The sequence below is a fragment of the Xenopus laevis genome, chromosome 1L (genome assembly GCF_017654675.1).
Source record: "Xenopus laevis strain J_2021 chromosome 1L, Xenopus_laevis_v10.1, whole genome shotgun sequence".
Classification (NCBI taxonomy): domain Eukaryota; kingdom Metazoa; phylum Chordata; class Amphibia; order Anura; family Pipidae; genus Xenopus; species Xenopus laevis.
The window spans coordinates 29,477,563-29,501,764 of record NC_054371.1 but is presented as its reverse complement, the minus strand read 5'-3'; the positions used below and the strand labels follow the sequence as shown (position 1 = coordinate 29,501,764).

The following is a 24,202-nucleotide window of genomic DNA, read 5'->3' as shown; positions in this document are numbered from 1 at the left end:
TGTTTCCTCTTTTTTTTTTCTAGATCGCCTTCGACGTAGCCGGCTGCAAGCCCATCGCCAATGTAGTGGACACTGCAGTCGATGTGTTTCTGTGCAGCTATATAGTAGACTCTGTGGTAAGATACCTTTTCTACTTTGTAAAGAAAAAAACATGTAACATGTGCACATGTAAAGGAAGCAAACCTGTTGTCATAGCACAGAAATGTGGATCAATTACAAACACAACTATGGGATGATGTAATAACAAGGTTGCAAAGTTTGCACCAGGCTAGATGATAATAAATCAGCTGACTATTAAATGCTTTCTTCAGATAGATTGCTATAGTGGAACCTTTTTGAATTTAATTGCATAACCCTCAAAATTATAGCCACCAAATTTATTCCTGACTCTGACTAGGCAAGTCATTGTAGCCTTACACCATGCACAGACTTCTCATTGGTCAATAAGGGATTGTGGGTCATAGAAGGTGTTTCCAGCCAGTAATTGGACAGTGATGGTCAATTGAAAAAAACATTAACGAAGCAATACTTTACATAGTGGGAGGTTCACTTAGAAAGGTAAACATTTTGACAGCTGGAATCAGCCCCATCCTAGTTGCTGGCCCCTATATTAAAGGAGATATTTACCTTCGGATAACTGTCCTTAAATTAAACCTAAAATTAAAATAGAGTTGCAGCTGGTTTGCATTTTTTTATAATCGGGTTTTTTAAAGATTGTTACCTTTTAAATTACATTTGTCACCTTTATGGCACAGTAACAAAGGGTCAATTCATGCCATGTTTGCTTGCATGTCATTGATCTGACTGGCTAAATTGTGTGAGCCAATCAGATGCATGACATACAAATAAGGCCAAAGCAAGAGGTGCAGTAGTGCTTGATGCCTGCACATCATTCCCTGTGGGCAGGGTCCACTTCACCGATAGGATGAATAACACAGACACAGTTGCAGGGTCAATATTTTGTATTCAAATGTTTTATTGGATTTTCACAATAGACAGCAAAAACAATAAAACGGCTACTATCCTGTAGTCTCAAAAACACATTACAAGTTATACATTAGGGTGCTAGTTCAAAATAAACAAGAACATAGGATAAGAAATATTCAGATAGTCAATTAATTTTCAATTGGTTAACAATTTTTTTTTTAATAAAGTGAATATATAAACAAATAATAAAACACATAAATAATCCAGTGGATGATAAAGAAAGAGAGAACCATTGCTTTTGGGGAAATCAGATACTCTGACTAGTCACTAGCTAATGATCTACATACGGAGAAACCTAAATAAAGGTCAACATTGTAATAATCACTTTACAGACACAATCTGTTAATATCCCAAACACAAACACATCCAGTGTCATGGGCATAATTAAAGGTATTTTACTAAGCTAATTCTGTGTTTCTTTGTAGAATTCCTTTTGGTTTGGTTTGGGAGGAGCAACTGTGCTTTTAATTCCAGCCATCATCTTTGCAATCAGATTAGCAAAATTCTATCGCAGGATGGACACCGAAGATGTTTATGATGAGTAAGTCAATGTAGACCTTTATATATTGGCTGACCTGCCGTATTCTTCATTTCATAGCAAAGAAACTAAATCAGATATCAATTTAATCGCACATGTATGTTGTAGTTTTGAAAAATATATCTCCAGATAATGAATGGTTCAAATGGTTAAAGGGAAAATATCCAACAAAGAATGAATAAAACATATTCTCTTTCGTGGAAGGCGCATATTTACAAATACTACAGACAAATGTGTGCATGCATGTAACCACTATTACCAAAAAAAAAAGGCTTCTATATCGACAGCTGTACTTAACAGTTCTAATTGCTTTTTCATTTTTTTTTTATCAACAGTACTTCTGTCTCAGAGACATGGCATTTTACTTTATGATAACTGTTTTTACCATTAACTGTGCTTTGTTTCATGGCAGTCACTCTTCATTTTGTTTCTTAGTCATTGCTTTCTTTTTTATCATCAATATAACTCGCCTGTCTGATTCTATGGGAGCTCCCTGTGTTATCCAGCAGCTCCTCTGCCCCATTTATTAGGGTGGAGCACGGTGTGCAGAAGTCTTCCAAAAGCAATATATGAATGTGAACGTGTGCCATCTCTTACGTGTACAATAATTTTTGCTTCTTTTTTTTATATTTTGTAGTGTTGAAACTGTTCCCATGAAAAAGTAAGACTTTTTATATTTTATTTTTACATTTTTTTTACACCATTTTACATGATCATTTAATAATAATTTAAATACTTTTTATATTTTTCCTACAATATAAAAATGTTGGATCATTCACGCATGGCACTTTGTTTTTTCTTTTAAACTAAATTCCGAATTTTAAGTCCTTTTTTTTATAAAAGAAACAAAAACAGAAAACCTTACACTTTAATAGGTTTTTTTGTGTTTATTTTTGTCACACTTGCCACACTTTGTTATATTCATTTTTTTTTTCCATATAATTGTTTTGTTTCAGTTTGGAAAATGGTAATAATGGTTATCATAATGAGTATTTATATGGTATTCACAATCCCATTATGACAAGGTAAAGTAAGTCATGCATGCTTCACTTTTCTAAATAATTGAAAAACCTGATTTCGCATGCATGTTTTTTTTTTTGCATGATTTTTCTGAAATTCACAAAGAAACCATTTGTTGCATTGTTTGGACTTCCATATTCATGGTTGTAATAGTTACCACTTATTTTTTTAGTTTTTCTAACAACATTATTAGGTGGGTTTGATGCTTTCTCAGTAGTGCATGGTTTGATGAAACCTTTGCTAAAAAAGCATGTTTTTTCTTGTGTTTCATGTTAATTAAAGATCGTTCTTATTTAACTCCAACACCAAATCTTTTATTCATTGTTAAAAAGAAATCAACTGGTCACTGGTGCCTTATAAAATGGACGGTCATTTACAGGTATGGGACCTGTTATTCAGAATGCTCTGGACCTCTGGTTTTCCAGATAAGGGATATTTACGTAATTTGGATCTTCATACCTTAAGGGGCCCTTTGCTTACAATTGAATTCCCGATTTTGTTGACAAATCTCCAAAAAATTGTGTTTTTTCTTAAAAATTTTGCAATTTATTAAATGTAAAAACCAGGAAAACTTCTCCAAGTAAAGGTTGTCGAGGTCCTATAGAAGTCAATGGGATCTGTGCCTTATCCAATTGGACTGTTAAAGGAGAAGGAAAGATACTGAAACAGTTTATTGCCAATAGATTAGCCACACTAGTGCAAGCTATAACTCTATATTTATTCTGCAGAATACTTTATCATACCTGAGTAAACAGCTCTAGAATCGCTCTCTGTTTGCTTAGGATATCAGCTGACATATTAGCTTGGTGTGACATCACTTTCTGCCTGATTCTCTCCCTTCTCACTCATAGCTCTGGGCTCAGATTACAGCAGGGAGGGGAGGAGGGAGGGAGAGAGGAGCAAACTGAGCATGCTCAAGCCCTAGCCCTGGAGGTTTAAGCTGAAAACAGGAAGTCTGATACAGAAGCCCATGTATATACAGTAGAAGGAAAGAAATGCTGTGTTTCTTTTGATAGAGGACTCAATACAGTATTACTGAGGGTTTACTGGTAAATGTATATAGACATTTCTGACAAAGCTTACTTCATTTTAGCCTTACCATCTCCTTTAAAATCAATTCAGACTTTTAGAGGATTTCGTATTTTTTTTAGCTAGGAATTGTCCGAAAAACAGTTAGGGGTTGTAGAGGTATTCACATTTTTTTTTCTGAGTGTTCAGCGTTATTTTCCATTCCTACTTTTTTTATTTGGATTTTATAATAAATGTTATGACATAGTTTTAGAGAAAGTGAATTTAGTCGTGGTTTCAAAAATCTCTTAAACCACTAAAATATGACCTTTAATAAATAGGAGACATCAAAAAGGCTGGCACAAGCCAAACCACACCAGTTAGAAAAGCAGGAGCCAGATGATAATAGTTGAACATTTACATTTTATATTCCATAATTAAAAGCAAGGGCCTGACGCGTTTCGTGTCTACTAGGCACACTTACTCATAGGCTCAATTTAATAAATAGGCCTTCACATCTACTACAAAATCAGTTACACTTTTTATAAACCCAATAGGCTGGTTTTGCTTCCAATAAGGATTGATTATATCTCCATTTGGATCAAGGACAAGTTACTGTTTTATCACTACAAAGAAAAAGATAATACTTATTGTTATCTGGTTGAAACCGAGTTTATGGGAGATGGCCTTCCTGTAATTAGGAGCTTTCTGGATAACGGATCCCATACCTGTATATCCTTGAAAATTTGTCCACATCCTGCAGGATCTTCCCAGATTTGAAAGTTTTGAATTATGCATAGATTTTAACTTTCTATTTGGTTGCCATTTTAAAGCAATGGTGCCCACTTTAATGCTCATGCCTGATTTGTTGATATCTTGAAAATAGTTGTTGCAGATAACATTGAAAAACTTTGATTTTTGTTTTATACCGAAATCTCTAAACTCTAATTCAAATTTAGAGTTCAGATATGTTATAGTTAAAATGTAGAACAATAATGAAACTTTCTTTATTTTCAAAATACAGTCATCTCTGTCTTTCTAGCCACGGTACTTTAGCCTTCAGTTAGAATATCAGATTTTTAAATTTCCTCTAATTATATAAAAAAAAAAAAAAAAAAAGCAATGCTGACACAAGGAACAGCAGGGAAATATCCACCCAATTCTTTTTTTTTTTTTTGCATATTTAAAGAAAATTTACTTTTTAAGAAACGTTTTAATAATAACATTTGTAAAAAGTAATTGCTTTTGAAATTGGAATTTGTCTAAAAGTTTAAATGTTCTGCACTGAGTTTTCTGACATTTGTGGCATAATTACAAACCCAGAGGAAAAGAGACTTCTGCTACATTGTTTCAAGAGTCAGAACCAGGGGGACAAAATGGGGCAGAACAAATACTGTTTTCATTTACATTAACAAAAATTTTTAAGACCATTGAACATTTTTAATCAGTGTACATTAAAAAGTTGCTTAGCATTAAATACACATCCAATTCAGAAGTTTAAGGTGTTAAAACATCTTTCAAATAAAAGTTCCTAACAATCAAAACGATAACAATTTTTTTTAATTTAATAAAAATGCTCTATCATGTTGACACCATTAGTCATTTAAGACTAACCAAACAATGGCAGCTGCACTTTCTCACTCCTATGTTTGCAGAACACACAACCAAACTGGAATCATAGTTTATATGAACTGTTTCCATTCTGCTAGTTTAATTAATATTGTTTTGGATTTTCCCACATGATTAGCATGTCTTCATATGACACAGTGAATAGGTTCCCTCGAGCCTCTGCCCCACCAAGACAGGATGATTGATGACAATTACTGTATCCAGTGGTTTGAGAGTGTGAAGGTATTACTTCCTTTTCACTGCCTCTTATCCTCTGTCCACTATTTCTTTTATTCATCATTTTAAAGGACATGTAAAACCCCTCCCTTACAAAAATGTAATCAGTGAACAGCCTCTTTGAAATTTTTAGATACTTGCCACTCTGGTTGTTAAAGGGTTAACAGTAAGGCTGCATCAGCCCCTTAATATCTTAGAATTCCTTCTCCTCCTCTAACCCACTCTGCCCCTTCCCTCAGGAATTTACTTTGGCTGTTGGCTAACAAGCATGCTCAGTTCTTCTCAGCTCAGATTACTAAACACACCCTCCAGTCTAACAGCCAATGGAGAGACAGCATTGCTGGTTCCCATAGAAACTCTAGCTGTCTGATCCTATTTTTTTCTCCTAACCACCTCTCCTGAGCTCATCTTAACCATTACAGTGCTCAACCCTAGCAGAGCTTTTTATCAAAGTATGCTGTGTCTGTGTAAAGCTGCATTCTGCATTGCATGAACTTTACAGCATACATGTCCTGTTTGCACATGTCAATGTTACTGATGATGTGTCAGAGGGAAAATGGCTGCCACGTGAAAGATATTTGTTTTAGGAAAATGTGATGGCGCTGGCAAATAGAGGAGGTATATGCAGTACAACCGATGTGGCTTGGGTGGGGAAGATATGCCCAACTTTTAAAAATGATATTAAAATGTAGGCTTTACATGTCCTTTAACTGGCCTACGCAGTATCTTTATTTTTACTAACTTTTAACAGTCATCTGTGTTATAATAATCCATAGATATAAATAATCGAATAAATAATCAATCACTACTAAACAGCAATGACAATGAGTGAAAATAAACGGGCATCCAAAAATTTAACAGACAAAAATTTAACAATTACAGAATCAGCAAAGGAACAACATTTTTTTAATGTCTAATCCTAAAATTCACTGAATTGTAATTGCAAAAAAACATTGGGAGGCCTCTTTGTCAAAATTCAGCTTGGCGTCATTTTAAAAACTTTTTTCTACTTCGATTTAACTCACAATTAAGAATAACACGACTGTTATCTTATCAAGTATAAATGGCACACTTCATTGTTCATCCTCATTTTACTTTTCTTTTGTTTTTCCCCTCAAAACACTAATCACTAACTTTTTTATTTTTTGTGTTTCTTATTGTTCTTTAGTGCAACTGAACAGTGGTAGAAGACCCTGGAAATACTGGTAAGTGCTGTCTTGTACAAAGAGCTAAATGTGAAGTGTGTATCTGTAATTGTGGGTTTATAATATGTCTGCTTCTTATTTTATATGGAATAGCAAATGCTATTTTACCTTTTATATTTCAACTTTTCTTAAGTTCCATTTAAAGAGGGGTTCATACATTGCACTTACATAGTTTAGGATACAAATAGAATAACTATTATGTATTATGAGTTAAACCCAGGTACTTGGCAGTCCATTTAGTCAGATAAAAAGGACTGACCTATTCTCACAGCTTGGGGCAGATTTATCAAGGGTCGAATTTCGAGGGTTAAAAAACCCTTGAATTCAACCTTTGAAGTAAAATCCTTCGAATTCGAAGGATTTTAGCGCAAAACGTTAGATCGAACAATCGAACGATAAAATCCTTTGAATCGAACGATTCAAATGATTTTAAGCGATCGATCGAAGGGCTTTTTATTCGGCCCAAAAAATCTTAGAAAAGTGCTGGGGAAGGTCCCCATAGGCTAACATTGCGCCTCGGTAGGTTTAAAGTGGCGAAGTATGAAGTCGAAGTATTTTTTAAAGAGACAGTACTTCGATTATCGAATGGTTGAATAGTTGAACGATCTTTACTTCGAATCATTCGATTCGATCAAATTCAATCAAATTTGACCAACAAAATACTTCGAAATTCTAATTTTTTTCCATTCGAATTATTCACTCAAGCTTAGTAAATCTGCCCCCTTGTGATCCATATACTCTGGTGGTCTTCATATTTCCTAAATGCTTCTGATTTTCCTTTGTATAGTGTAAAGGAATATTTCTAACATAGATACTGAGTCTGTATAAGAGAGGGGAGATAAGAAATATATATATATCCCAGCCCCTCATGCAGAGCCTCCAGCCCAAGGGTAGGAACCTATCCCAGTCCTTCTTGCTTCTGTCATCAAACGTTAATGAAATTAATTTAATATTAAAGGAGACATATAGGGTAAATGAACCCCCCCCCCTAATTTTGTAGGCAATAATGTATAATGTATGGTGCTGGTTTAAATTTTAGCTAAAAATTTATATTTTCTTTTTAAAAGGCCCCTTTATTGTAGTTCCTTATAGATTTGCCACAGTCCCTGTCGTGTTTCAAATGTGGGGTGGGCTTGTCCTAACAGTCCCTGCCAGAAACACAGTAGTGTCAATAGCAGCAATGATCCAGGACTTCAGACTTGTCACAGGGGGTCACCATCTTGGAAAGTGTCTGTGACACTCACATGCTCAGTGGGCTCTGAGCAGCTGTTGAGAAACTGAGCTTAGGGCTCGTCACTAATTATCCAGCAGAAAATGAGGTTGGTCTGTAATATAAGCTGATGCTACAGGGCTGATTATTAAATTCTGATGCTAATTGCACTGGTTTCTGTGCTGCCATGTAGTAATTATCTATATTAATTACTAATCAGCCTTATATTGTGACATTTCTATTCTATGTGTACTGTATATTGTGAGTGGGTCCCTAAGATCAATAAGTGACAGCAGCACAGAGCATGTGCAGTGAATCAGCAGAAAAGAAGATGGGGAGCTACTGGGGCATCTTTGGAGACAATGATCTTTACTGTGGTTGCCTTGGGCTGGTACAGAAGCCCAAAACATAATATACAACATTTCTAGACTGTTTCTTTAGTTTAGGCTTTAGTTCTCCTTTTAACCATCCAGGTACAATAGAAACTAATGGGAAAACATTTGCTTCAATCTGAAGTCTGTTGATCATTTCCCCTTAGTCTTATGGCACAAAGGGTGAATTTGATGGCGCCAGCACTTGCCCTTTTTAAACCAAAACATGCACTAGAGAGCATTTCAGACTCTAAAGCCCCCAACAATCACCAAGGCTTTCAGCATTAGCTACTTTGGAAAGCACAATAACAGATGCTAATTTGTCTCTTTTGAAGTGCGGCCAGACACTCGCTTTTTATATGTTTTGATACTTTGCCCAGTTGTCAGGCGAGTGAAATCTGCTCTGAGATGATAATACATAGATAAATATGTGTTAAACTACAGGATAACATTCATATTGTCATATGATTAATATTAAAATGTTCCATTGGAAGACTTGGAGCCACAGAATAAATGAGGCACATTCTTTCCTTTTCTTTTCAGGTGCAGGGATTAAAGAGAGAAGACACAATTGCAGCCTGCATCACTTTATCCGATGGAACCTAGTGGATAATTTGGTGAATTCACATCCATCTTGAACAATTGCCCTGACCGGCAGAAGGGGGCAATATGGAGAAATGACTTTCAGAAAATAATCTGCCAAACATAAACACACAACAGTGGGGTTTGATGGGTTAATACCAAATGTTTACACCACTACTAGTTTTTGTATCAGGTATTTTTGTACTATATTCACTGCTGAATTAGGAATGCTGTTTTCTGTATATCTGTAAAAGGCTCTGGGGCACAATGTTCATAGTTGCACAATTGCAGTCAGCTATAGTAACCAATCAGAAGTTAGCTATGGTCGGTAAGTTGCAAGCAAATCTCTGATTATGGGCCGCCGCCCTGCAGCAAATGTGACCATTGTTAGTAAGGAAGCCTAAAATTGTCTTTAGAATAGGGATGCACTAAATCCAGGATCCGGTTCGGGATTAGGCCAGAATTCTGCCTTTTTCAGCAGGATTTAAATTTGGCCGAATCTTCGTACCAGACCATACTGAAGCCTAATTTGCATATGCAGATTGGGAAGGGAAATCATATAATTTTTTGTCAAACAAATGTTTTTTCCACTTTTTCCCTTCCCGTCCCTAATTTGCAAATGCAAATTATGATTTGGTTCGGTATTCGTCTGAATCTTTCCTGAAGGATTCGGCCAAATCCTAAATAGTGGATGTGCTGCATCCCAACTTTAAAATTCATCTTATCCCAACAGCCAATGGTTTTGAATTAATATCTGAACATTTTATGCATTTTCAACACATACAACAGGGGCTGTAAGCTTTTGCGTGTTAAAGCAGCTGCAGGTGCATTTTCTAATTATCGTTCATTAATATCGTCAGTTCACACCTCTGTTATTCCACGTTCAATTTATTATTTAACAATGAAAAGTTAATTCTGTTAATATTACCGGTTGTTTGGGAAATCGTTTCTGCACATACTTGCTTCTGTGATTTCCATTTGTACTATAAATCTCACTTCTTTTTTATTGCAAAAAAAAAAAAAAAACATAATACAAATACTGTGAGATATGTATTTTCCAAATATGTCACTTTAATGGGAGTTAAAAACCACAGAGTTGGAAGTGTTTTGCCTCCTTCTATGTGATTGTTATTCGTCCGGTATATTAGAAATAGTTCTCTAATTATAGGGGGTACAAGACCCTGAGACTACAGGAGGTGCAGTAAGGGCAGGTGAGGTCACCTGTGATTTGCAGGTCCCAGGAATATTTATATGGGGGGCCCTGAAGTTACACCTCTGATTAACACTCCAGATGAACTTCAGGAAAAAAAGAAGTGGCTACGTTTTTGTATTCCCACATTTGGAATCCATGACCGTAGAAAGTTGATACCCTTTATTGTTCAACTACAGATGTCATTGAACTACAACCTCACTGGTATGCTAGGGGTTGTGGATCACTGCAAATATCTCCCAACCTGCTAGTGACCATTCCCATGTATGACCAGTAAGTCTCTTTGTCAACCATGTTACAATCCTGCAACTAGAAGAGAATTGCTCTTGCCCCGCAGATGATTTTCAGATAGATACTCTTGTTAATGTACAGACTGTAAATTAGTCATGCAAGGTGCTATATACCCCTTAAAGTGAATATATGCCATGTGTGCTGTCAGAACCATCATTTATATCCCTTTCAGCAGGCGTGAAGTTCCGTCCTACTCCATGCCGAGGACATTTCTTTCCTGTATATCTCAGATAAAGATGGCAATATGTCAGCACCGTGTATCCAACATGACTTGCTCCATTAAAGCCAAGCCTGATGAATATACTCTGATGCAGTATAAAATCTCTGAATGACTCCTTATTCGGGAGGCTGCTAATATATTAGGCACCAGTACAGTGAATTCAAAGTTTTCGCAGTGCCAGTGCTCCTTTTCAGAAACACACAGCTGGGGATCTTTACAAGGAATCACTGTGCCCTGTTCTTACTTTTCTTTCCAGGGATCCTGTGGTCAGTTTGGGCTTCTGCCTGCGAAGTATAGAAAACATTTCTTATTTTACTATAATGAGAATGCACAATCCTAAACCTACGCAGGGGAACCCTGCAGTGGCGTAACTAGATTGTGCTGGGCACCACAGCAAATTAATTTTAGGGCCCCCAACATATCCAGAGCTTGTCCTGTTTTACCAAAATATATTGAAATTTCTCATTAATTAGAGCCTCATGGGACCCCCTATACCTCCTGGGACCTCCTGCAGCCGCAGGGTCTGCTTCCTCTATATTTATGCCCCTGTAACCCTTACATGTATAATAGAAGCACTTCCATTGAAAGATTAGAAAAGAAACACTGGCCCTGGTTACAAGTTATTAGATTTAATTTACGGTGTAATTCCTATTATATAGGCTGCCCCAATGAACTAGCCTTTCTTGAACAAAGTAATTGAAGTATTATGTGCTGTGTCTGTTAATCAGCACTGGCCTTAGCTACATGGGATACAAGGTACTTGACATACCAACCCAACACAGTTATAAAGCTCAAATAACCAAATAACTAGGGATGCCCTGAATCCACTATTTTGGATTCGGCCGAACCCCCGAATTCTTTGTGAAAGATCTAGCCAAATACTGAACCGAATCCTAATTTGTAAATGCAAATTAGGGGTTTCGTGACAAAAGTCATGTCATTTCCCTCCCAGCCCCTAATTTGCATATGCAAATTAGGATTCAGTTCGGCTGGGCAGAAGGATTCCGTCGAATCAGAATCCTGCTGAAAGAGGCAGAATCCTGGATTCGGTGCATCCCTACTAATAACCAGCATCCTTGTCAGCTCAGGAAAGAAAACGTATATTCTGCTAGTTCTACTGGTCCTGCTCCCCATTAGATTGTGTCCCTAGTGATTAGCATTCCTCTGCTTATCCCAAGAGCCACTTCATTAACAGATAGAAAAAGGTTTGTACCCTTCCAAAACAGTACCAGCAAATATCCCCCATGTTTCTGCTTATATATGTTATTATTTGTTTGTGCTGTGAATAGCTGCACTGTACTGATTACTAAATATCTCCCCATGGATGCGATTGCTTCTGTCTGGCAGGGGTCACAGCTTAGCTCCGCAGGAATAACTTGTATATAAACATTTGGACTCGTAGCTTTAAGAAAATGTTCTATTTTTATTGTCACTTGAAGTGCATCATTCGGCCCAATAAATAAAACAACTTGGTACCTTCTTGTTGTCCCTTTAATAAACGAATGCTGTGAATGGCGGAGGATAGAAAACCCGACGTCCTATTCTGCTGGTAACATTGCAAAAGGTAAGTGATCCTGCATCTCTGTCCTTGCAGAAATGTCAATAAATGACTTTTATTTATTTTATTGTAAAAAAGCCAAGCGGTGACTGGTTGCTACGAGTTACAAGACAATAGAAGAAGGTTACAAGAAAAGATAATCGCAGGTAACACCTCTGTATTTCTTGGAAGTAAAACAGGTATTTCCCACATATTCATACCAGGGATGCCAAACGTGAATGCCTCCAGCTCACCTCCCATCATCAAAATACACCCCATTAGAACTCACTGCACATGTCTGTCAAGAGCTTAGTAAGGGGAAAGAATTTGAATTGTCTTTGCTATGAGTTGGTTTGTCTTTATGATGATTATAAAAATGTGAAATTATTACATTTGCTGGAAGGCAATTTTAAGAAGCTTATAAAATAGGCACCTTTCTTCAAAGCAAATCTGCAAAATACCTTCCCCCATTTATAATCCACACTTTGACTCATCTTTTAGCTCCTAATCCCTGTTTGCAGATTTCTCAGTCCCTCGGAACTCCCAGGGAACAGCCAGGGGCTGCAACAGGCCTGACACTCATGGAACTCAATCCATTCTCTGTTCCGAGCCTTTAGTTGCTTTGCTCAAGAAACATTATATAATTGTACCTTCTTACAAACAGTTTCCATTGACCACCAAACTCAATAACTGTGATTGAATAAATAATCAATAAAATGATTAAGGGAATACAAGTATGGTACCCGTTATCTGGAAAAGCCGTTATCCAAAAAGCTTGAAACTACCGGATGTCCATCTCCCATAGACTCCATTACAGACAAATAATTCAATTTTGTTAAGCAATTTTCTTTTTCTCAGTAATAATAAAACAGTATCTTATATAGGTATGGGACTTGTTATCCAGAATGCTCAGGACCTGGGTTTTCCAGATAACCAATCATTCTCCAATTTGGATCTTCATACCTTACGTCTACTAGAAAATCATGTAAACATTAAATAAACCCAATAGGCTGATTTTGCTTCCAATAAGGATTAATTATATTTTAGTTGGGATCAAGTACAAGCTACTGTTTTATTATTACAGAGAAAAAGGGGAATCATTTTAAAAAATGTGGATTATTTGATTATAAAGGAGTCTATGGTATTTCCGTAATTTGTAGCTTTCTGGATAATGAGTTTCCGGATAATGGATCCCATACGTGTACTTTGATCCAAACTAAGATATAATTAATCTTTACTGGAGGCAAATCCAACCTATTGAGTATATTTAATGTTAAAATTATTTTTTTTAGCAGATGTAAGGTATGGAGATCCAAATAATGAAAAGACCCATTATCCGGAAAACCCCAGGTCCCGAATAATAGGCCTCTTGCCTGTATTACCTTCCACATAGGGGTAGATTTATCATTGATTGAATTGAGGAACCCAGGGTTGAGGTTGCTAAAATTAACTTGCTGATCCAAGGACTGATCCATTGTTCTTTAGGAGTCAGGAAGGAAATGTTCCCACTCTAAAGAGAATAAGGTAGGGATGAGACAATAGAAATCTTAGGATTCTGCTGATTACTGAATCCACCTTAAAAACTTTGATCAAACCAGAAAGTTTGCATTTGTTTGCATATAAATTGGTTTCAGATTTGGTTCATGCCTGGTGTAAGGGCTGTGGAGTTTGTATGCTGCCCTGTATCACAGTGGGTATCCCCATAGAGCTCCATTTTTCCCACGCTCCAATCACATAATTGTAGGTTAATTTGATGTGGATGAACTTGACCTTTGTATGTCTGTGACAGAGAAACTACATTGTAAATTCCATTGGGCCGGGATCAATGGGAAGAAATGCTGCAATTATATTGCCCGTATACAAGTGAAGAATACTTATAGCACTTAATACTTATAATACTAATAGTACAAGCAGACTAGAAAACATTTTCTCTATGGGAATTTCACCTTCACATGTTTCTTAATTTGAGAGTTCAGTTGTGTATTCTAAAGAGAAGGAGCAAGAGTGAGCCTATCCATACAGACAGATACAGACAGACAGGAGCAGGGACAGACTCGCCTGATCGCTCACAAACGCAGCTGGGAGTCACCTGAAACGTATTCTGTATGGAAAATAGTACAGTTACCAAGTTATATATATTCCTGAAGTTATCCTGCAGAATTGAACAAGATGTGTCTTGTCACAAACTATGAGATCACATTGGGCCATTAGGCACTGCTTTGAGCTATAAATTACAGGCACATTCTTGTTTGGGACGAGATTTGTTTTTCCACTAAAACCTTTTCAGCACCTAAGAGAAACGTTATTGCTCGTCAGCTCAGTGAGTTGTCTTTTATGACTTCTCTTTCCACTTCCAGCATCTGAATCTAAACATGAAGCTGAGTTTCCTCCTTTCAGCCGTGGCCTTGTTCTGCGTCGGAACCCTGGCACAGAACCCCGAGAATGAAGAAAGGCTACCATTCCAGAGCAAAGGCAAGGATGCTTGTGTCATGAGCCCCAACGGCCAAGGTGAAATCCGGTTAAAAATCGAATGCAAAAACCAAGGCAAGTCATACTCATGTGAATTTGCAGGGAAACCATCTTACTGTCGCGCCTACAACAGAGATAAAAAGGGATTCTGGAAAAAGCTAAGCGAGGATCTATCAAAAGTAACCAATCCATGCGATGCACAGGTCATTAGGCACAGCCTGTGCCCCAAAGCCCCTTCTCAGTCTCAGCTCCGACAAGTTAATGGAAGCCCACAATCTGATACATCGAAACCTGAAGCCAAGGCACCGGCAACTCAGAAGACAACAACAAAAAAGCCTCCAGTGACCAAGAAACCTGCTGCACCTAAGAAACTGGTAGAAGAACCAGAGAACCCCAAAGCAATGAAGATTGCAAAGGAACGCTGCTGGTGGTACTTCCAAAAATTCTGCTCCTACATGGTAGAGATATTTATCAGCTAAAGGTAACGTAATATCAACTGTCTCATTTTATTAACGGCACAGTTTTCTCGGTTGCAGTCAGGCTGGGATGGAGGGAATAGGACTTGGTGGTGGTTTTTATTCTTCCAACACTCACTGCATGGTCACTGGAGAGGTTCATTAGGCACCTCATCTTCAATGTCTTCCTCTGGAGCAGGGGTGCCCAAAGGGTAGATGGGATTTACCAGTAGACCTTTAGCTGGTGATCAGTAGATCTCAAGACACTGTCAACAAACGGCTTGTCTAAATCATCCTCCTGTTTCATGCTTTTCATTTAGATATTTATTATGTTACGATTACATAAGAAATAGTTGTTTGTTAAATATAGCAATGTCCATTCTCTCATAAATCAATATTTAAGTAATATTTACCATGGAACAGAATGCTAACAATGTTTTATGGATGTAGATCATGGGACAACATCACTAAATGTAGACCTCACATTAGTAAAGTATGGGCTCTCCTTCTCTAGAGCTAAACATTGTGTCGTTGAGGGATCTCTAGATGGTGAGTCACCAGCTCATGTAAATCCAGGAGGTTGTAATTCAAGACCAGCAGCAGATCAAACAAATCCCCAGAGTAGATAATTGTGTCACTGCGCTGTCAGTCTTGTAGACGTGTTATTTTATGTCCAATTAGACATGGAATGGAACATGGAAAAAAAACTGATTTACGAGAAAAGGTTTTTTCTCTTCGAATTGAATCTTGTCCATGAGTTTTTACATGATAAACCATGAGATAACTTTTTCTCACTGAATCTGCCCTTTTATTTGCTAAAATCCAGTTCTGAAAATCTATATTATGGGGCAAATTCACTAACCTCCCAAAATTTGCCAGCGACAGCTTCACTCACAGCACAACATTTCGCCAGGCATAGATTCGCCAGGACAACGCTAATTCACTAAAATTCAAAGTTGCGTCCAGGGTGCCAAACGCTGGCGAAGTTGTGGTAGCGTTGATTCGGCAACCAAATCGAAGTTGCGCTAGCATTGGCTATTTTGCATTCGGTGGGATGGACGTATATGTTGCAGCAAATACATTACATTACACAAGCCCAGGGAAACCTTAATAAAATAGAGTTGTTATATTGCCCTACACATGAGCCCAGTGTATAGTTTATGTGCCATATGTTAGGGAATCTAGGGGGGAAGCCGGGTACCCCAGAAAAAATGTACAATCTTTTGCAGCCTATCACCCTGAAAAAGGAAAAGTCGGCAGAGTTTTTTGGGACTTAGAACAACTATTTTTTGAGTAACTCCTATCTACTCTATTGCACTTCTCCTGGTCTTAGGTGGTGAAGGCAAGTCTGGCGCAAGAGGTAACGTTCAGTAAAATCCGCTAGCGAAGTTACACCAGTGACCGTTAGTAAATCGGGAAAGTACCAAAATGATGTCACGCTGGTGAATTTTCGCCAGCGTTAGTCACTTTGCCCTTTAGTAAATTTCCCCCATTTAGAGAAGTCCATGCCTGATGTGCTTGTGAGATCAATAAGACTTGCTAGGAAATCAAGTAAGATACCGACAATCAGGGCATTTTGAGAAGCAGGGGTTTAGCCTTATGGTTTCGGATGCCTGTTGAGTTTCTGACATTGTATATTGGGTTGGTGTCCATCAACGTGGATGAAATGTGATGCAGTCTCATTCAGTGGTGGGCAGATTTTGTGTGTGCGCTAGGAATCCCAGTGGTGCAGGGATGTCATGTGATTGTGTGTAACATATAGGGTAGCCACTCCCCACATGGATAAGGATAGATGTGCCCCAAATCTGGAAGTGAAAAGAGGGCCCTGGAGTAACACCCGAGTAAAATCAGGGAATAGGGTCCTGTGAACAAGGGTTAGTTATTAATACCAGTTATTAAAGTTTGAATTATTGTTTATTACTATTGTCAAAGGATCTCAGTTGTAGTTGGGGAGGGGCGGTGGCCAATAGCAATACAAATGTAACACAGGTTTTTTCAGATGATAGTAAGAAAGTATATTTGCCCCCATCTCTAGCCGTCTCCATGTACAGTACAGGTGGCACAAGAGTAGGTACAACTAATAAACTCAACATTGACTTTGGTATAAAAGCATTTGGAGAGGGTCTATTAGATACTGTCACAGGTGAAGAACTATTGATAAATATTGATAAATGTGCCTTGTTTCAGCATACAACACAATGAACAAGCTGGAGAGACTTCTGACACATTCTGTAGCTGGGAAGGCAGGTTGTTTTTACCAAGGGAAGAGCTGGAAGAGACTATTTTACACATTTTGGCAGGTTATGAAGGTCTAAACAAATTTAGGGCCATGTTTTATGTGTTATAACAGTTTTGCTAATGAAGTTGAATTTCCCTTTGATTTATAAGTCTCCCAAGAGACGTGCTTATCTTAAATTGTTACAAATATATCTAAGTGCAGCTGTTGGGCGCCAAAAAGTCTCTTATTTTAATTACGTTTCAGAAACCCTGTATCTTTTTCCTGGCGTCAAAGAGAAACGTGGGACTTTTTAATAAAAACTGGGACTGTGGGCTGAGCGGTCCTGTAGGGAATGGGACAGTTGGGAGGTATGGATTAGAGACCTGCGGGTACCCTGATGTCTGTGTGGGGCAGCATTATATTCATGAGGATGGGAGAGCCTATTCTGCTCCCTACTCAATAAAAACCCCAACTTGCTCATCATTCAGGTGCATAAGTTAAAGGAGAAGGAAAGTTGTTTCACACTTGGGGGTGCCAAATGTTAGACACCCCCAATTGATTGTATTTACTTACCCCGGGCCTGTGCTCCTATCAGCAGAAAACTGCACCGGCCCCGGGTTATACCATTGAGCACCACGGAGCGATCCTCTTCTGTCTTCTTGCACAATAGAACAAAAAGCAGAACTTTAACTTAAAAGTCGCCTATTTCATTCTACTGCGCATGCGTCTGCTCCGGGAAATTTAGAAAAAGAAGAAACCGGAAGAGGATCTCTCTGTGGTGCTCACTGGTATAACCCGGGGCCAGCGCAGTTTTCTGCTGATAGGAGCACCGGCCCAGGGTTTCAGGTAAGTAAATACATTCACTTGGGGGTGCCTAACATTTGGTACCCCCAAGTGCACAAAGCCTTTCCTTCTCCTTTAAAGGGCATGTAAAGTCTAAAATAGAATAAGGCTAGAAATGCTGTATTTTGTATACTAAATATAAACATGAACTTACTGCACCACAAGCCTAATCAAACAAATAATTTATGCTTTCAAAGTTGGCTACAGGGGGTCACCATCTTGTAACTTTGTTAAACATCTTTGCAAGACTAAGACTGTGCACATGCTCAGTGTGGTCTGGGCTGCTTAGGGATCGTCATAAACAAAGCTGCTTGAGTTCTGCATGGCTGGGAAGTAAGGCGGGGGCTCCCCCTGCTGTTCATGATTGTTTCCCTGCTCAGCAGTTAGGGATCGTCTGACAATTCCTATCCACAGCAGTAAATGAAGGGAGAATTTCACTGCATACAGTCAGGTTTCTTATAAAAACGGTACACATTTTTTAATTAAAGTATATTGGAGATAGGTTTCTTTTTCATTAAAGAAAGTAAAAATGGGATTTTATTTTTTTGCCTTTACATGCCCTTTAAGGAGTGTCAGAGGAGGCACAAAGAGAGGATGGAGGTGGTAAGGACAGGCCTGAGCCCTTGATAATTCACTCTGCGCCTCACTCTGGATTTGTTTTATTCAGCACATGGTACAGAGAGCAGCCAGACTCGGCAAAGAAGTGCTTGCTGAACTACTGCTGAACTACTGCTGAATTACTGAATGCGCCGCTCTCATGTACTTCTTCTCTTCTTAAATAACCCCACAGTGTTGCAAAATGTCTTTGAATGTAGCGCAGGAAATTGTGACCAGAGCAATTTGCCAACAACAACTAAATCATTGCAAAAATATCCAGAAAATGTCAGACATCAAAACCTTTATGCACAGAGTTGGACTGGGGTGCAACCTCAAGGGCCCCCCGACATCCACCCCAACATCTCTGCATCACATTTCTCCTCATCCCGTTTGCAGAATCCATGGGCCGCGGGTCTGGGTCAGCAGGGTTTTTACCTGTGTCCCGTAAGCAAACTCTGACCCTGTCTATGCTCCGTCCTCCAACTGTCATGAGTCAATCTCATAGATAATGGCCAGAATTTAAAGGGGAAACAATCACGTCTATTGGAAATGTAAGAAAATGATCTGTAAACATTGACACTGCTCACCCCCTCGTCTGACTTTTCTTTTTCTCTTTCTTCTTTACTTTTCATCCTTTGCTCCTGTATTAACAGACAAATGTGAAATGTGAACAAATATAAAAAATGAAAATATCATGTCTGGAGAATAAAATTGCTGATTTTTGTTTTTACAGGGGGTGCCCAGGTCCCCATTGGAAACGCTCAAACTCAAGCTTCTTTCATGTCACAGTGAGACTGTCCTTGTAAACACCAATCATTACCTGAAACGACCGAGCTTTAAAGGCCACTTGTACTGCCCGTTCTTACACAAAAGCCTGAGCTACGACTGACTTTTATACATTTGTTTTACACATTCTCCAGTGAGCTGCTGTACATATTAAACCTCAACTCTCTGTCATCTTTCCACAACTGCCAGTTGCTAAACAGGGACAGTAATGTGCTTTTTCCTATATATATATCACAAAATGTTAAACAAAATGCGTATTTATAGTAGAGAGAGTCTCCTCATCAATTCTGTGTTTTGTTTTATAATAAATGTCATAAAACACTACTGAACACTTGTTTCTTATATCGTCTTAATAAACGTTTCTTTTTTACTGGAAAATGACGTTTGTTTTTCTCGTTTATTTCAACCAGTGTCATTTAAGACACAGGAACAAATCTCCCAACGTTCCAATTTGGATCTTTACATCGATTTGAGGTTTTTGGGGTTTTTTTAAGCAAAAATCCACAATTTCAAATTAGTTTAAAGCCCCAAAAACTCTATATTCTAAACGCTTCTGAGCTCATGTAAGAGTTGTCCTAGGCTAAATGTAAGCGTTTTTTGGAATTTTTAAAATAATTTTGAGAGTTTGTAGACCCATTGAATAATCACGAGAAGATGAATTCAATGCATTCACTTTTTTTTCATGATTTTTAGTTTTGAATTCTTTGTAAATAAGCAAACATTCGAGTTTGGTAAAGTTTTGAGTTTATTCAACGTTTAGTTGCTCCTCTGGTGGATGAAAATGATCAGCAGAATGACTGCACATTAATGTCTGGACCCCATGGAAGTGCACATTTGAATGAACTTTTAGTATGATGTAGAGAGGGATATTCTGAGACAATTTGCCATTGGTTTTCATTTTTTATTATTTGTGGTTTTCAGATTATTTAGCTTTTTATTCAGCAGCTCTCCAGTTTGCAAATTCAGCAATCTGGTTGCTAGGGTCCAAATTACCCTAGCAACCATGCATTGATATGAACAATAGACTGGAATATGAATAGGAGAGGCCTGAATAGAAAGACGAGTAATAAAAAGTAGTAAAAACAATACATTTGTAGCCTTATGGAGCATTTGTTTTTTTAGATGGGGTCAGTGACCCCCATTTGAAAGCTAGAAAGGGTCAGAACAAAAAAGGAAATAATTTAAAAAAAAAAAAAAAAGACCAATTGAAAAGTAACCGAATTAACCTTTCTATAACATATTAAAAGTTTTAGATAGATTGTCCAATTCTAAGAAACTTTTTAATGTGTTCATGCTTTTTTATAGTTTTTGCATTATTTGCCTTCTTTTTTCTGAATGATTCGATCTTTCAAATGGGGGGTCACTGACCCCATCTAAAAAACAAATACTCTGTAAGGCTACATTTTAATTGTTATTGCTACTTTTTATTACTTATCTTTCTATTCAGTCCCTCTCCTATTCATATTCTTGTCTCTTATTCAAATCAATGCATGGTTGCTAGGGTAATCTGGACCCTAGCAACCAGACTGCTGCAATTTCAAACTGGAGAGCTGCTGAATAAAAAGCTAAATCACTCAGAAACTACAAATAATAAAAACATTAAAACCAACTGCAAATTGTCTCAGAATATCCCTCTCTACGTTGTACTAAATGTTATATCAAAGGGGAACAACCCTTTTAGGATTTAAGGAAATTCCACCGCTCAGGAATGAATTGAACCCCCCCCCCTGTGCCAGTAATGAAAATACAGTGGGTAACAAATAACAAGTAATTGGGACACACAAATCATCTTCCCAGCTACTGATAATCCAAAAGCAATATGGGACGTGATTTTAATCAGATCATTAGCTTGTGTTAATGTTAGGGGTTTGACAATGTGATGTTAGAGCTCAGCACTGCCATCAAGGTTTAACACCACATAACAGAAACACCTGTCTGACTGTCAGGAGAATATACAGAGGTGTGTGTGTATTAGGAGGCAATGTGCAGCGGGGAATAAGGATTCAGACAGGGGAGATCGAGTTCAGTGCTTTGAACTGACACCTGTATCTACTGAACATTCATGAATATGACAGTTTGTTAAAGCACTTAACGACCCAACTGTCAGGAAATGTGATAAATCGGCAAAATGTCAAACTGCTTGGAATGCCTGTGAATTCTCTGCCCCTAACTTTTGTCTTTCAAGCAAGCCCTAAAGGCTACAGTTTTATCTGCTAGCTCTCTAGCCACACATACTGTATGTACATTGCATTGCAGTCGCTGCTTCTTACAGTCCTATGACAATACTGAGTACTGTCGGTCATTTCCATTGATAAATAGGAAACTTGCAGCTCTAGTGAATGTAATTGCCTGTTGTCATGGCTGGCAGTTTGACAATAACAATAATACAGAGATTGACCCTCTGCCCTGGGATGGCACATGCCCACAGTTATATGGCACTGCTCAAAGGTTCTATACAGCATTTAACATATAGGAGTCTAATTATAGCAATGGTTTTACCTTTAACCCAAGACAATATCTGGAACCTGGCAGTTAGTCCAATATAATTGCAGCCTGGAGCTCAGCAGAAGCACAGACCTACAATTGGATGCTAAATCAATATAATTGCAGGTATTTTGGTGGCAAATACTAATTACTCTACAAAGTGATACATTAGGGGTCATTTACAACTGCCGCGCTATAAGTGTAGACTCAGGGGCACATAAACACGATCTGCTCTCCACCTCATGCCAGACTGGGAGCAAAGCTAGCCCTGTCCTTAAAGAAGACATATTATGTAAAAAAATGCATTAAACTCTTTGCGATATAGAAGCAATTTGCTTTAAAAAGTTGTGTTTCTGGTTACTTGAAAATTTCTGCAAAAACCCTACTAGTCCCGCCCATCTGTTTCACTTGCTGCTGCCTCCTTTCCCAAGCTGTGCAGGGGAGCCGGCGGCACTCGGCAAATTGCACTGTAGGACAGGAACCAATCAGCAGCTAGCAGGACCTGATAGGGAACTGAAGCTTGTCTTTGCTTGTGTGACTGCAGGGCTGTGATTGGCTGTCCCCCTCCTACTGTGCTTCTGGCAAAGACTGTTAGGACACGCCCACCCCTCATTTGAAACAGGGACCAGAAAACATCTATAGGGAGCGCCAATAAAAGGGACATTTTTAAAGATAATATTTATTTTTAGCATAATGTGAAACCAGCACCATATATTATACACAATTGCCTACAAAATTAGCTTTTTTTTTTATTTATCCTATATGTCTCCTTTAACACTAGACATAGACTGACAATAAGTAGCTTTGTCAGCTTCAAAAAGGACCAGTTCAGGTCCGAAACGTTACTGCTATGCAATACATAAAAGAATAAAGGCAGTTTTATATTACCATTGTACCTTGTACCTTGTATCCAGAATGAAAAGCATGTGAAGGTGAACACATGATGTTGCATCCACCCCTCTAATAAGAAAAGGAATCACTGAGGAGCTGGGCCAACAAGAAATGTTATAGGCCGACAATAAGTATCAGCTGTAAGTAAGTACCCACTGCAGACTGTGTGCACAGGCACCTCATATTGTGTGTCTAACTGACAGGCACATTAGGGGCCTTTTTGCAGTCCAAAGGTTCTTTGTTGTGTTGCAATGACAGGACAGTGGGCACACCACACACACCAACCACACACCCACCACACACACACCAACCACACACCCACACACACCACCCACACACAGACCACACACCCACCACCCACCCACCACACCCACCACACACACACACACCCACCACACACACACACACCCACCACACACACACACACCACACACACACCCACCCACCACACACACACAAACAAGAAATGGCACTAGTCAGTATCATCAAGATAAGTCTTCAGAGGAATGAGTGTGATTCAGAAACAATCATTTACTGTAAATATATTAATGTTTTCGGTTGGTGCTTATTTCCTGGGAATCTTTAATTGTCCCTGGGATCTATTATCCGGAATCCCTGTGACCTTCAGGGTTCTGGATAATTATTTCAGTAATTTTAGATGCCATGCCTTAAAGCTGATTTTAAAAAAAAATGTGTCAATTTAAAGGATAAGTAAACCTTTTAAATAATTGAATGTAGAATTGATGAGGGGGCTATTCTAAGCACTTTTGCAATTTACATTCATTATTTATTTTCTTTTTATTCCAAGATATTTAGGGATACATGTGCTGTTAATATGAATGACTTTTGTTACAACAGCGCCACCTGCTGGTCATTTTCCCACCAGTCTGACCAGCAAGTAGTCAAGGAAGTTGTCAGGAGAAAGAAAGAGGCTGCTCTGATGTTCTATATGTTTAATAAATACTGTGCTTAGAATAGAACTCTCATAAATTCTACATTCAATTATTTTAAAGGGCATGTAAAGTCTGAAATAGAATAAGGCTAGAAATGCTGTATTTTGTATACTAAATATAAACATGAACTTACTGCACCACAAGCCAGAGAAGAGATGGGCAGCACTCCAGGATAAAGTGCCCTTGTGGCTTAGCTTATGTGGGTCAAACCTCACGCATGGCCAGAGATAGGATTAGAGAACACAAATCAACTATAAAATGTAAAAGAGTGGATCAGCCGGTCGCCAAACACTTTATAGAATTGGGACATACGATATCACAATTAAAATTTCAGATCTTGGATGCTGTCCCGAAGTTGAGAAGGGGAGGTGACAGGGTCAAAAAATTGCTATATAAAGAGGCATGGTGGATCAGGAAATTAGATACCCTAGCACCGAATGGACTTAATCTGGAATATGATCTATCTCCTGTTTTTAGATAAT

At 38.2% G+C, this 24,202-nt stretch overlaps 2 protein-coding genes across 18 annotated transcripts in view; both read left to right on the top strand.

Moving 5' to 3' along the window:
* The window catches only part of proml-1 (prominin 1), a 112,933-nt gene extending 102,363 nt beyond the window's left edge, over positions 1-10,570 (top strand). For 6 of the 17 annotated variants that reach the window (XR_005966574.1, XR_005966583.1, XR_005966576.1 and 3 more), the window contains 7 exons: positions 24-116; positions 1,413-1,528; positions 2,163-2,186; positions 2,482-2,550; positions 5,301-5,404; positions 6,567-6,603; positions 8,728-10,570. Coding sequence is in view for 9 of the 17 variants with exons in the window: in XM_041588080.1 (XP_041444014.1) it covers positions 24-116; positions 1,413-1,528; positions 2,163-2,186; positions 2,482-2,550; positions 6,567-6,585 (321 nt within the window). In the remaining 8 variants the exon portion in view is untranslated. Of the gene's footprint in view, positions 1-23; positions 117-1,412; positions 1,529-1,860; positions 1,967-2,162; positions 2,187-2,481; positions 2,551-5,300; positions 5,405-6,566; positions 6,604-8,727 lie in introns of those variants that run through there. The other 11 variants (XM_041588100.1, XM_041588109.1, XM_041588105.1 and 8 more) reach the window with 6 other exon arrangements.
* A 3,611-nt stretch (positions 10,571-14,181) lies between these two features.
* Positions 14,182-19,770, top strand: fgfbp2.L (fibroblast growth factor binding protein 2 L homeolog). The gene is made up of 2 exons (XM_018228821.2): positions 14,182-14,974; positions 19,340-19,770. The coding sequence occupies exon 1, from the start codon at positions 14,397-14,399 to the stop codon at positions 14,970-14,972; it is 576 nt and encodes a 191-aa protein (XP_018084310.1). The 5' UTR covers positions 14,182-14,396; the 3' UTR covers positions 14,973-14,974; positions 19,340-19,770.
* Positions 19,771-24,202: the final 4,432 nt, after the last annotated feature.